At 37.1% G+C, this 14,584-nt stretch overlaps 1 protein-coding gene across 1 annotated transcript in view; it reads right to left on the bottom strand.

Moving 5' to 3' along the window:
- WDR49 (WD repeat domain 49) overlaps positions 1 to 14,584 on the bottom strand; it is a 142,514-nt gene that overhangs the window by 27,532 nt on the left and 100,398 nt on the right. The window contains 5 exon segments of the mRNA XM_032261357.1: positions 4,350 to 4,434; positions 4,437 to 4,515; positions 9,670 to 9,870; positions 10,786 to 10,973; positions 13,047 to 13,211. Coding sequence (XP_032117248.1) covers positions 4,350 to 4,434; positions 4,437 to 4,515; positions 9,670 to 9,870; positions 10,786 to 10,973; positions 13,047 to 13,211 — 718 coding nt within the window.

Raw genomic sequence — 14,584 nt, 5'->3', positions numbered from 1 at the left:
CCATGCAAAGAAACTAAGAACATCAATAAAACATAGGAGCTGTTAACCAGAATAACCAGTTTAGAAACAAAGATGACATGAAGGAGCTGAAACACAAGAGAAGTTCACAATGCGATCACAAGTGTCTGCAGCTGAATACACCAAGTGGAGGAGAGAATCTTGGAGCTTGATGACTATCTTGCTGAAATAAGACAAGCAGACAAGACTAGAGAAAGAAGAATGAAAAAACAAAACCTCCAAGAACTGAGGTTATGTAAAAAGACCGAACCTATGACTGATTAGGATACCTGTAAGAGATAGAATAGAAACAAGTTGGAAAACACACCCAGAATATCATCCAGGAGAACTTTCCCAAACTAGCAAGACAGGCCAACATTCAAATTCAAGAAGTCGAGAACCCCAGAAAGATATTACATGAAAAGATTAACCCCAAGATACAGAATCAGCTTTTCCAAAATTGACATGAAGGAAAAAATGTAAAGCGCAGCCAGAGAGAGAGGCCAGGTCACTTACAAAGGGAAGCTCATCAGACTAACAGCAGACCTCTCAGCAGAAACCCTACAAACCAGAAGAGATTGGAGGGCCAATATTCGACATTCTTAAAAGAATTTCCAATCCAGAGCGGCATAACCAGCCAAACTAAGCTTCATAGGCAAAGGAGAAATAAGATTCTTTTCAGACAAGCAATTGTTGAAGCAATTCATTACCACCAGGCCTGCCTTGCAAGAGCTCCTGAAGTAGTGAAGATGAAATTGAAAAAACATTATCAGCCAGTACAAAAAACACTGAAGTACAGACCAATGACACTGAAGAAACGACATTAAGTCTGCAAAATAGCATCATGGAGACAATCAAATTCACACCCAACAATATCAACCTTAAATATAAATGAGCTAAATGCCCCAATTAAAAGACACACAATGGCAAACTGCGAAAAGAGTAAAGGTCCATTGGTATGCTATAGTCAAAGGATGCATCTCGCATGCAAAGACACACATAGGCTCAAAATAAAGGAATGGAGGACATTTTACCAAGCAAATGGGAAGAGGAAAACAAGCAGGGGTTGCAATCCTAGTTTCTGACAAAACCAGACTTTCTTTTTTAATCTTTGTTGGTTTAAAGAAGGGCATTACATAATGGTAAAGAGTTCAACGAGAAGAGCTAACTATCCTAAATACATATGCACCCAATACAGGAGAACCTAGATTCATAAAACAAGTTCTTGAAGACCTACAAAGAGGCTTAGACTCCCACACAATAATAGTGGGAGACTTTAACACCCCACTGTTAATATTAGACAGATCATCGAGACGGAAAGTGTAAAAGATTCAGGGCTAGAACTCGGCTCTAGATCAAGTGTACCTGATAGAGATCTACAGAACTCTCCACCCAAACACAACAGAATATACATTCTTCTTGCTGCCACATGGCACTTACTCTAAAATTGATCACGTAATTGAAAGTAAAACATTCCTCAGCAAATACAAAAGAACTTACGTCTCTCAGACCACAGCACAATTAAATTAGAACTCAGTATTAAACTCAGTAAAAGTCATACAATTACATAGAAGTTGAACAACCCACTCGTGAATGACTCCTGGATAATTAATGAAATTAAGACAAATTAAGTTCCTTGAAACTAATATGAGCAAAGAGGCCATGTACCAAGATCTCTGGGATACAGCTATAGCAGTGTCAAGAGAAATTTACAGCACTAAATGCCCACATCAAAAAGGTAGAAAGATCTCAAATCAACATCCTAACATCACAACTAATGAACTACAGAATCAAGGGCAAACAAAGCCTTAAGCTAGTAGAAAAGAAATAACCAAGGTCAGAGCAGAACTGAAGGAGATAGACAGACACACACACACACACACACACACACACACACACAAAACCCTTCAAAATATCAACAAATCCAGAAACTAGTTTTTTGAAAAAATTGATAGCTAAATTAGTAAAGTAGAAAAGACAGAAGAATCAAATAGACAGAATAAAAAAAGATAAAGGGGACTTCACCATTGGCCCCACAGAAACACAACCAACCATCAACAAATAAGGAAGAAGCGGCAAATTGCCAGTGTTTGAATCTAGGAAAAGATTGGTTTTAAAAAATGTTTAACACGGGAATGATGGCTCACACCTATAATACCAGCACTTTGAGAGGTTGAAGCAGAAGGATCGCTTGAACCTAGAAGTTTGAGACCAGCCTGGGCAACATGATGAAACCCTATCTGTACAGAAAAACAGGTGTGTGTGTTTGTGTAAACTGGGTGTGTTAGCATGCCTGTAGTCCCAGCTACTTGGGAGGCTGAGGTGGGAGGATTGCTTGAGGCAGGGAGGTTGAGGCTGCAGTGAGCTGTGGTTGCACCACAGTACTTAAGCCAGGCAACAAAGTAAGACGATCTCAAAAAAAAAAAAAAAGTTTAAAGGATAACTGAGTGTGTCATAAGGAATGGGAAATTAGTATGTTGGCTGAAATACTCCTAAACAGCAATCTGTAACAATTGCCTTCATTATTCTATGCATGTGATGGAAACAGGAAAAAATGTGTTACCCTGAGGTAACTTGATTTCTTCATCTGTAAGACTGGGTAGGGTAGGTGGGTGGGGACATTCTATCCTACGTAAATTATTTCCATTCCCAGCATTCTATGATTGTACAGAATTGCTCATGCTAGATTTCTAACTTGAAAATATCCTTCTGCCTAAATGTAAAATGCCACTTGACATTTCTGCAAGCCATAATTCAAGAAAATGTAAGAACAAATACCAAAGTAATTTAGCATAACAGAATGCTAAAGAGGAATTTTTCTTTTCTATCTGTATCAGAGATTCAAAAACTTTGAAAGCAAAATAATTTGAGATGTTTAATACAAAAGTATTTCTACATTCCAGAATGAGGTGGCAGACTCCTTGGGTGCAGGGTTGCTTTGCCAAGAAGGTTGGCTCCAAAACTGATCTTCTGACTCTTAAGCCAACCGTCACGGTAACATGTAAACAAAGGATGCGGAAACTCTAAGGGATAATTGCATCAGAGTCTTAAGTGTGAATTGAGACCTACTCCCATGGGAGGGGAGGAAAGCTTTTCTTTCATTTCTAGCCTCCATTCACATAGCCCAAATAGCTTTATGTATGTCCTCTAGGGTAAAAATGAGAGGGACATAGCAGGCCTGTGTCTCATTAACACCTGAAGAAGTTTACAGGAAAAAGTTGTACATGGTGGTACAGGGGCAGCGGAGTAAAAGTGGAAACGTTGGTGTTGTAAAATGTTTGTTTCCCACAGGCCAAGTAGAAGTTAAACCAGGAGTTGTACAAGAGGGGAGGCTTGGCAATGTGTAGGACTGTAACAGGAAAACATTGGGGTGTGTATCACCAGGGGCATGAGCTGGAGGAGGTAAGCCATAAGAAACTAGCCAGAGTTACTGAATTTGGAAATGTGCAATTCAAAGGTCCCTGAGTGGGGTCATCAAAGAATCCTTAGCTGTGCCACCAGGAAAAGGAGTATGTTTTGCACATCTGCCAAGCTTCAAGAACAGCAATGCTACCTTTTTCCTTCCCATCCCCCCTTTATATCCTCAATGAAAGGAAAACTGACCAGTGAGTTGAAGACAGTTCTCTCTGGTGTTTTACCTATTTAACATAGAAGATGAGAAGCATTGAATTACAACATGTTGGGAGATTTAGAACTATTTTCTTGTAGTTCTGTAAACCCCATTTCTTTCCTTAGTTGGAACAGATAATCAAAAGCACCAAAATATTTTTATTCTCCAAGTAATAGGCTCAGATATCTATCTCTACATGAATAAGTCATTTAGCATGGAAAGTTAAATTATGAGATCATGGTTTAGCAAAAGTGTAGAAAACAAAAGAGCTCAACTCCTTGACATGAGAGCATAAACAGAGTGTAAACTCGGGATCTAGCAAAGAGATGTGAAGAGAAAATCTGAGCAACACTGAAGAACTAGAAGCCTTAAGGGAGTGATGTCCAACTTCAAAGTTAAGTTCTTTGAAATTTTGTCACATAAACCCTGAGCGCTTTATCAAAACCAGGAGTAAAATCTGATACGCATTCTAAGATACATTGTTTTTGAAGAGGCCAATTTTCAGTTAGATTGTTGGAGTAGAAATGACTAGATGGCACTTAGTACAAATTAAGAATTCAGTGTAGTCAAGAATTAAGAACCAAATACGGCCCTGATGACACAAGCCACTTGTCCATACATACCTACCGATCCCCTAGATTTTGGAGAAATCTTGAGGTAGTCATTGAACATTCCACAGAGGACAGAAGGAAGTTTGGACCAATCTTACTCCAGTTGACATTTGGCTAATGTTCAAAATTACTTGTATGCTGAATCATCTTTGATTTTTTTATTAGGTAGAGAATGTTCTGTTGAGTCTAAACAAGATTCCTCCTTAGAAAACAAATTTCCTTTTGAATCTCACTTTCCACCGAATTAGTATCTCTTTTAGTAAGGAAAAGGCAGTTTTCAATATGCCAGTGCTTTGCCTGGAAAAAAATTTTTTATGAAATTCATTTTCTTCAAACATGTATATGTGTTTACATGTGCTGGTTTACTAATAAGTCCTGGGGTGGGGCACCAAAAAATGAAAAGACGTGACTTCTGTTCACAAGAAGCTTACAGTTTCACAGGGGAAATAAGACTCATGTACCTTTAATAAAGATAGAAAATGAGATGTGTTAAAATTATATGAAGAGATCATAATGAATAACAAATATATTTTGACATTCCCCACTGTAAAATTCTGAATAGCCAGATATGTATTACTAAAAACAAAACTTTTGTTAAATCGTCAATTTTTCCCTCATCTATTTTCTTTGCATATTACCACCTTTAAAATGTTTTCAAAACCCAGTTCAGTTATATGACTTTTTAGAAAATAATTTTCACAGATTTTGGCTACACTTAAAAAGCATTCATCTAGCAAAAGTTCCCCACTGACAAATCTATTTTATGTTTTAAATACAGAACTGATTTTCTCATCTTCTGTATGCATGAAGTGAATTTATATAAGGTTCCAGAGAATACAGCCTGTGAGATGAGGGGGAGCTATAGGCATCCTGCAGATAATTGGGTCTGCAAATTGATCAGCCTTGCCATAAGTATTTGCAGAATAAAATGCCTACACTGCCAGGCAAATATCACTGAATGAATTTAGCCTAATACAAGAAAATAAATGAGTAATAAAAATAGTAACTAAAACTCACCCTCAGTATTTAATGCAATAAATAAAATCGGGACTACACTGAATTAAAGAGAACCCATTTTACAGAGGCCGTAGTTACTCTTAAGGAATGACATGTTTTTTCCCCCCACTTTAAGTTCTGGGATACATGTGCTGAACATGCAGGTTTGTTACATAGGTATACATGTGCCATGGTGGTTTGCTGCACTATCAACTCATCCAGGTTTTAAGCTCTGCATATGTTAGGTATTTGTCCTATTCTCCCTCCCCTTTCTCCCCACCCCTTGACAGGCCCTGGTGTGATGTTCCCCTTCCTATGTCCATGTGTTCTCATTGTTCAACTTATCAGTGAGAGCATGTGGTATCTTGTTTTCTGTTTGCTGATGATAGTTTCCAGCTTCATCCATGTGCCTGCAAAGGGCATGAATTCATTCTTATGGCTGCATACTATTCTGTGGTGTGTATGTACCACATTTTCTTTATCCAGTCTAACATTGATGGGCATTTTGGTTGGTTCCAAATCCTTGCTATTGTAAATAGTGCTGTAATAAACATACATGTGCATATGTCTTCATAGTAGAATAACTTATAATCCTTTGGATATATACCAGTAATGGGATAGCTGAGTCGAGTGGCATTTCTGGTTCTAGATCCTTAGGAATCGCCACACTGTCTTCCACAATGGTTGAACTAATTTACACTCCCACCAACAGTGTAAAAGCATTCCTATTTCTCCACATCCCCTCCAGCATCTGCTGTTTCCAGACTCTTAATGATCGCCATTCTAACTGGCATGAAATGGTATCTCATCATGGTTTTGATTTCCATTTCTGTAATAAACAGTGGTGATCAGCTTTTTTTCATGTTTGTTGGCCACATAAATGTCTTTTGAGAACTCTGTTCATATCCTTCACTCACTTTTTGAGAAGGTTGTTGTTTTTCTTCGTGTGAATTTGCTTAAGTTCCTTGTAGATTCTGGATATTAGACTTTCGTCAGATGGATTGCAAACATTTTCTCCCATTCTGTAGGTTACCTGTTCACTCTGAGTTTCTGCACAGCAAAAGAAACTATTAGTTTAATTAGATTCCATTTGTCAATTTTGATTTTTGCTGCAATTGCTTTGGTGTTTTAATCATGAAGTCTTTGCCCATGCCTATGCCCTGTATGGTTTTGCCCAGGTTTTCTTCTAGGGTTTTCAGTTTTAGGGTTTACATTTAAGTCTTTAATCTATTTTGAGTTAATTTTTGTGTAATGTGTAAGAAATGGGTCCAGTTTGGTTTCTGCATATGGCTAGCCAGTTTTCCCTGCACCATTTATTAAATAGCTTTGTTCCTTTTTCTTAGAATTGTCTTGGTTCTACAGGCTCTTTTTTGTTGTTCCATATGAAATTTGAAGTTTTTTTTTTTTTTTCTAGTTCTGTGAAGAAAGTCAATGGTAGCTTGTTGGGAATAGCATTGAATCTATAAACTCCTTTGGGCAGTATGGCCATTTTCATGATATTCTTCCTATCCATGAGGATGGGATATGTTTCCATTTGTGTCCTCTGATTTCCTTGAGAATGACTTGTAGTTCTCCTTGAAGAGGTCCTCCATATCCCTTGTAAGTTGTATTCCCAGGTGGTTGTTTTGTTTGTAGCAATTGTGAATGGGAGTTAACTCATGATTTGGCTCTCTGCTTGTCTATTATTGGTGTAAAGGAGTGCTTGTGGGTTTTGCCCATTGATTTTTGTATCCTAAGACTTTGCTGAAGTTGTTTATCAGCTTAAGGAGATTTGGGGCTGAGACAATGGGGTTTTCTAAATATACAGTCACGTCATCTGCAAACAATTTGACTTCCTCTCTTCTCTTGCCTGATTTCTCTGAGAAGTGAGAAACTTGATTCTTCACACGAAATCTATTACTGTTTAAATGTAGCCAACTAACTCAAATTTTAATTACTCATTGGATGAAGAAGCACAACCAAAGTCACTGGACATCAAATAAGATCAGATGAGAAGAGTTGCCAGTTCACAAACTCTGCCTAGCACAACAGTAGTTAGTGCACAAAGAGGGGCACTGAAGAATTTCAAGCATCACCTGAATTTCTTATCCCACAATCACCTGACAGCTTCATGGGATAACTGTGCATGCATGAATTATCTCCAATTCTATTTCTCCATCTCTAGAAATAGGTATACTACACAAGTTTTAAAAATCTAACCTGAAAACAAGCCTAAGATTAATAGCTATGTTATAAAAGTGATTTAAAGTTATTTTTAAAAAAGCGTTCATGAAATATATGGAATATGGCACTAAACTTTAAATACTTTTTTCAGACTGCATGCAATTGAAAAACTGTCTTAATAAATTAAAATACATTAGTTTCTCCATTATAATAAATTCAGTGTTAATTCAGCTGAAAAATGCAAGATTCAAATGTAGGACAAAAGTCACTATGTTGTACAAATCGAATTTTTGATCCTAGTTCTATTTACTAATTGGACTCTTCTCGTCTATGTATTTCCACTTGCCTTCCATGACTTTCTGTAAAAAGGTGGTCGCTTCTTACATACCATGAGCAGGACACTCACTGTTGCTATTTTTCAGTTCCTGCTAATTTACCCTCTTCCCTTCTCTCCTCTTTTCCTCTTTCCTCTCCCCTGCCCCTCCTTTCAGTTTCCGCTTCCCCACTCTTTCCTGTACATCTTGGGACTAAGGGCACCTATATATCCAAGACAGCTTCAGAAAGGTGAATCCTTTTATATAAAAGTAGTGCAAACAGAAGAAAGTAGAAAACCCAGTTTTCCCCAGCTTTGCTAGCCTTCAATTTGTAAAACTGACCCAGCTCTGATGACTCTTCTCCTGTCTTGAGCAGAAGGGGAAAAAATATTAATCTCATGCAGGCTTTTTGAGTCTGAAGTCCTTCACAAAAGCAAGACTTCACAGAAACAATTAAAATACCAGTAAAATAAAGTAGTTTTACAAGCACACACTTCTTAAAATTTAGCTACAGATTATGCTTGGCGGGTACACTTTATATGGCACCCATACCTAGAATGGTCTTATTTCTTGTTTCAACCCCAGAAGTCTAAAACTTCTGAGGTCACCCAGTTGATATTTTGCGTCTTTACCTGTAAAGCCTCATCTCATCTTGCCACAACCTGCATCAGCAACACATTGGCTTCCTCAATGGCCAAAAGCAGGCTTTTAGCTTCTTTCCTGCCCAGACTGCCAGCCATGCCCTTCCCTGTCGTTCACCACATACCCATATGAGTTCCCACTTAGCCACTGCTTTTTCTGACTGAGAAGTCCTAGTGCTTGTCTTATTTACATAATAAGAGATTGATACAGCTCCTGAGTGTTACACTGAGACTCATTTTCCAGCCAACATGGGTCCACCTCCCAGATGAGTTTCTGACTTACCAACACCCTCTACAGTACATGGTGAAGGGGTGCTTAGAATTCTTTCCACACAGGTTGGCCTCATCAAACTGACTTTACAAACAGAGCAACAACAAACCTTGTCTTCCAACACTAAAAGAATTGTCTACTCTCATCGCATAAGATTGGCACCCAAGGCTCCTAAATAGAATTAAATCAACTGGCCAAACAAAACTTGAGGCTTCACCTTAAACTTGTACCAGTTTTGAACAGTACTAGTTGAAACCAATCAAATGTATTTTGTCTCCATAAGCACAAATGGAACAAGAGTTCCCACGAAAGCAATAGGAAAAAACAGAAAATATGAGACTTTTTTTCTATGCCCCCCACTTCCATTTCATTTCATACACAGGAGCAAGTCAGATCTAACTATCATGAGAGAAGTTAAAAATAAGAGCCCCCAAGTGACCCAACTTGAGTTAAAAGCCAAACTCTACCACCCTGAGTTCTGTGAACTCAGGCAAACTATTCAAACTCTCTGCCTCTGTTTCCTCGTCTGTAAAATGAGAATTGCGAGAGCTCCTCCCTCCTGGGTTGAGCAATTATGAAGATTAAATGAGTTCTTGGAAAAATTTTAACCAGTGCCCCAGGTACACAAGAAAAACTTGGTAAATGTTAATTATTTGGTAGCAGTATAAACCAGATAATGAATAGGATGATTTTCTAAAATTTTCTACATTTGATTACATTCTTAGTTAAGTCACTTGTCTTCTTAATAACATGTTCATTTTATCCACGTTACATTTTTACTAAATTTTGAAATTGAAGGAATTTAGAAAATTTTTTCAGAAACACTGGAATATTTTGAGCTGCACACAGCCCCCATCTTTCCGTGTCTCTGCTGTCTTCTGCTTGATGAAGCTGTCCTGGTTAATGGAAAACGGGACAAGAGTTGCCTGGAGCTACTGTTTTGGGAATGTTGTCAGTTCTTTCATGACTAATGAACGATAAACAGCTGATGAGATTCAAATAGAAAACAGCCCAAGTTAATACTAAATGTCAAGTAAATACCAGAATAATAAAGCAATATTTCTACCTGGCCAAAGAGCCAAACAGGAGCATTGCAGACACCAGTCACACAAATGCTGCAGTCTGCAGAGGAGGAGATGATGATCGGTAACTGACCACCCAGCTCACGTATCTCTAAGGAACTTATCCGGTCCTCGTGAGGCTGGAATGATCTTATCAGAGTTGGGGCCTTGGTGATTTTGTTGTTACTGGAGTTAAGACCGTACTCCTGAATGGAAAAAAAAATAGCAATACTCTAAAATATCCAAATATGAAATTATTACAGTGACGTAACACTTTTTTAAAGGCGGATTTTAAAATTTGAACAATAACCCTGTGATCCAAATGCAAAAGGAAAGTTGATAAGAGGCTAGAAAAATAAAATTATATTTTTAAAAAGGTTTCTAACTTATCTGACTACTTGGGAAGTAGAAAAATGTAGTGAGGAAAGAAAAATAGTAAAGTCAGTCATTGAATAGAGATGAACTTTAACACAGCCAGGTGGTCACATATACAACTTTTAAATATTAGAAAATTTAGCAGGTAATCATTGATTTTAAAAAAAAAAAAAAATCCCAAACTAACTCAGGGTAACAATGTCAGATGAAGGCATAGTTCTCTAACTATTTAAATTACATTTACAATCTCATTGCAAATAAGGTGTTGCCTCACCCTAGGCAACATAATGAGACTGTCTCTACAAAAATAACGCTGAGTATAGTGGAACATGCCTGTAGTCTCAGCTACTCAGGAGGCTGAGGTGGGAGGAGGATGGCTTGAACCAGAAGTTTGAGGTTACAGACAGTTATAACCATGCCACTGCACTCTAGCCTAGGTGGCAGAGGGAGATCCTGTCTCAATTTTTCTGTATTCATTTTTTTAAGGTATATACTATCTACATTCAAATAATGCTCCAATGCCTTACAATACAACATTTCTAAATTGGATGACTGATTTAGAAGGTTGTCAATATTGAGAAATATTTTCCTCATCAATTATTTGTCTCTTCATGAAACTTGTAAATTTCTTAAACGCTTAGACTAAACATTTTTATTTAGGAAACGGACAAGACCTAATTCAGTCACCTGCAGCAAAGACCATCAAAAATCATAAAGGTGATGTGATAATTTGTTTTTCAATTTACCTCTATATTCCAGATTTTCAACCATCCATCAAGATCTCCTGTGGCAAGGTATCGATTCGTCTTATCAGTAGACATAATAATCGATCCAACTCCACTATGAGCCAAAAATTCAGCCAGAAGTTGCTTCTTATGTATATCCCAAAATCTGACATAACCAGATCCTCCACATGATACCAGGTTAGCTCCTCCTAGCATGTAAGGAAAAATCTAACTAGAAAACTGAACAATGAATAACAGAAATAACTTCTTAGATGGCTTTCCCTGTGGAAAGCATAAATTATGTTGGAGAGGTGAGTAGCCCTGAGATCAATTCCCAGCACCACTTCAATTTTCTCAAATAAAAAATCATAACCCCATGATAACCTCACTGCTTTGAGTATTAAATGAGATAGGATATTGAAATGTTTCATTACATTTAGCTCCCTTTTCTTCATTATTCTGATGTTTGGGGGGTTTTAAAAGATATAATTTGTTTCTTTAGATAAACATAAAATATTCCAACATGATCTCATCATATAAAATTCACCTTCCTAATAACGCATTGGACATACACAATGAAGTAAAAGTTCTCATGTACAGATTTGGGTGGAATATATGTATACACAGTTGGTAGCACAACTATTGACTTCATTTAGCAGCACACTTAGAATTCTATTTGTGAGCTTTCTTTAAACTTTTTCATCAAAAATTCATTGTAAACCTTTTTTTTTTTTTTTTTTTTTTTTTTTAGATGGATTCTTGCTCTGTCGCCAGACTGGAGTGCAGTGGTATGACCTTGGCTCAATGCAACCTCTGCCTCCCGGTTCAAGTGATTCCCCTGCCTCAGCCTCCCAACTAGCTGGGCCTACAGCTGCATACCACCATGCCTGGCTAATTATTTTGTATTTTAGTATATATGGATTTGACCATATTGGCCAGGATGATCTAGATCTCCTGACCTCGTGATCTGCCCACTTTGGCCTCTCAAAGTGTTGGTATTACTAGTGTGAGCCACCATGCCCTGCCTATAAAATCTTATTTTGGTGAATAAGCCTAGAACTAATCTTCTCATTTTCCATTTTTATATGCTTTGTTGAAGCACCTAAGTTGTTATTCTGCGGCAATATTCCTATTTGATAAATCAGTAGATGAATTCCAATTTGCTTACAAACGTACTGCCAATTAACAATCATATTTAAGGTAGAAATAATGTGTAGCTGCTACAGTGAAAACAGTCTGTGAATACTGAACATTAATAAAAACTAGTATTGAGGAAATGAGAGTAATTTCAGGAAAATCATATTGTGAGTATAAGCAAGTTCTAGAAAATGGAAAGTTCTAGAATCTAATTCAAAGCTTATTCTAAACATCCCAGAATGTTCTTAAACTATACCTTTGATTCTTAATGATGAAAAATTTCACATGAATTAATTTTTCATCAGTAAATTATGGGAAATAATAAACAATTCAGATATGTTTGTTTCCTTTCCAAACATACATGTCTAGATTCCTAATGTTAAGAAAAAATACCTTTTAAGATACAATTCTTACATTAGATGAAAGGTAAAAAAATATTCTCCAAAGATTTTCACTTTGGAAAGATGCAGGTTGCATCAACACCATGCTAATATTGCTATTGACAACAGGGAAAAAATTAAGCAAATGGCTATTTCATTTATATAACTACAAATGAATAGCTACAGTAAATCATAAAATAGCATCAATGTTAGTATACATCCAAGCAGAAGATATAACCAATACTTAAAGACAAGAACAGAAGAGAACAGGCGGCTCTTGTCCTGGGATTAGCAATTCTTTCAAATTCTGTTACTGTTCTTAACCTCCATGCTGCTGCTTATTCTCTTCCAGCCTATTTTGATCAGGTGCTCAAATAGTCTCAAAGACAACTTTTCTGCTGTATGTGGATTTAAGCTTTGACTTTGGCATACATCTTGCTGTGTCCCCACTCTACGAAAACCTCTTTATGCCACGGCTGGAACAAGAATTCTGATTGTTGCCTATAACCAATAATTTGTCAGATTTTTTCTTATCCTGATCTTGACATACAACACTGGATAAATTAGTAGTGGGCTGTAGTCTGGCTCCTGCTCTTGGACCCATCCTCCTCACTTCCAGCTTCCTTGCCATTGTCTGTGACCTTACACAGCACAGTACTGATTGGTTAGCTACATGCAGTCAAATTGTACAAGATCTAGTAGAAATAGATTAAATATTTATTTCTCGCTTTCCAACTGCATGTAAAATGTAAATCTGTATCTTACCTGTCACTGCAGTGTTTTTTCTTGCTTTAAGGAAGCAAAGCCTCATAACAGCATTTTTGCCCTTAGTGTCAATCTCAAAGTTGCGGACTCCAATGGCAGAGTGGTCTGCCATGGGGTGCGTGGAGTGGCTTCTCCCAGGAGTGAGAAGTTTTCGAGGTTTTGTATCTGTGATAGAGACAAAGCAGAGTATAAGAATGAAGAAAAATATCTGCTTTTCAAACCAGTGCCTAGCAAACAACAGACCCACATCTATCACTATCTCCAATGACTCCACCAAGTCTCACAATAGACTTCAGTCAGCATCCATCAAGCCTTCTGCTATTTAACCCCAACTTGAAGAATTGTTTGACTTTGTTTTTTATATTCCATACTCACTTGCTGTGTTTTCACTTGTTATGGATTAAGCAAGAACTTAATATTGGAGTCAATTCTAACATCTTAGTGATCCTCCAATACAAATGTGATTCTGATATCATGGCATTTTCAACTTATCCAAATTATTCTTGGAAATATTATGCACATGAGCTCTAATGACTGTTTAATTAGCCTTTTTAACAATACATCTGTTAGTTACTCTGGAAAAAACACTTCTAAGCATACCTCAATTATCTAATAACATCATCTCCAGTCCCCACTAGTGAAAACTGTGGGGACATTCATCTCAATCTATGAACAGTCTGCACAGTTATGAAAAATCTATACAGATGCATTTTCAAAATTTCAAAATAAGAAATCTATTGCAATGCTTTTAATGTCTTTTAGAAACCTGATATTTACTTTTCTCCTTACTTATCTCTCTCTGTATCCTAAAGCCCAGTGTAGAGAAAGAGGCAGAATTCCAACCTCTTCATGGCAGGTTCAAATGAATCCTAAAATGATTAGTTCTGTGTACGTAAAGCAGGTCAGCGCTTTGTGTTTGCAGCCAAGTATCCCCTATATCTCAAGTTCGTTTTACTACACTTAATAAAATTGCTTCTCAGCTTTTCACCCAAAAAAAAAAAAAAAAACCCTGCATCTGATGACCAGCTCATTTCTAAAGTTCAATTCAGCCTCTATGAATTTATTCAGCTGAGACAACAGAACCTCACTGGGCCATGAGGAATGACATATTCATTATCAAAATAAATTAGTCTAAAGAAAAACCTTTAGTATCTAAGGAAACTGGAAAAAATGTGAAAGCAATTGTCAAGACATTTTACTTAAATATAAAATATTCATGTGCTTTGCTAAACTCCCGTAAAATACAATATACTCCCATCTAATGTTCCTCATGGGTTTCTAAAGCATGAAATAATTTAAGATTTCCAGGTGGCATAATATCACAAACTCTAGATTGAGTCTGAACAGCCTATCGAGTGAACATGAATTCCCATTTTCTTACCTAAGGGTACCCAAGTTCACTCTTAGGTAATTTGGTAAGGTTTATTAGAAAAAACTAAACTAAAATGAGAGTCTTGCTCCCTGCTGTCAGTAATTCAGAAATGCCAATGTAACATGAGGAGAAATGGCATGCCATGCAGAATTTGCTAAGCCAAGTA

The sequence above is a fragment of the Sapajus apella genome, unplaced genomic scaffold (assembly GCF_009761245.1).
Source record: "Sapajus apella isolate SASKATOON/1434 unplaced genomic scaffold, GSC_monkey_1.0 scaffold4, whole genome shotgun sequence".
NCBI classification, from domain to species: Eukaryota; Metazoa; Chordata; class Mammalia; order Primates; family Cebidae; genus Sapajus; species Sapajus apella.
The sequence above is the reverse complement of the archived record's forward strand: the minus strand, read 5'-3'. Positions and strand labels throughout refer to the sequence as shown.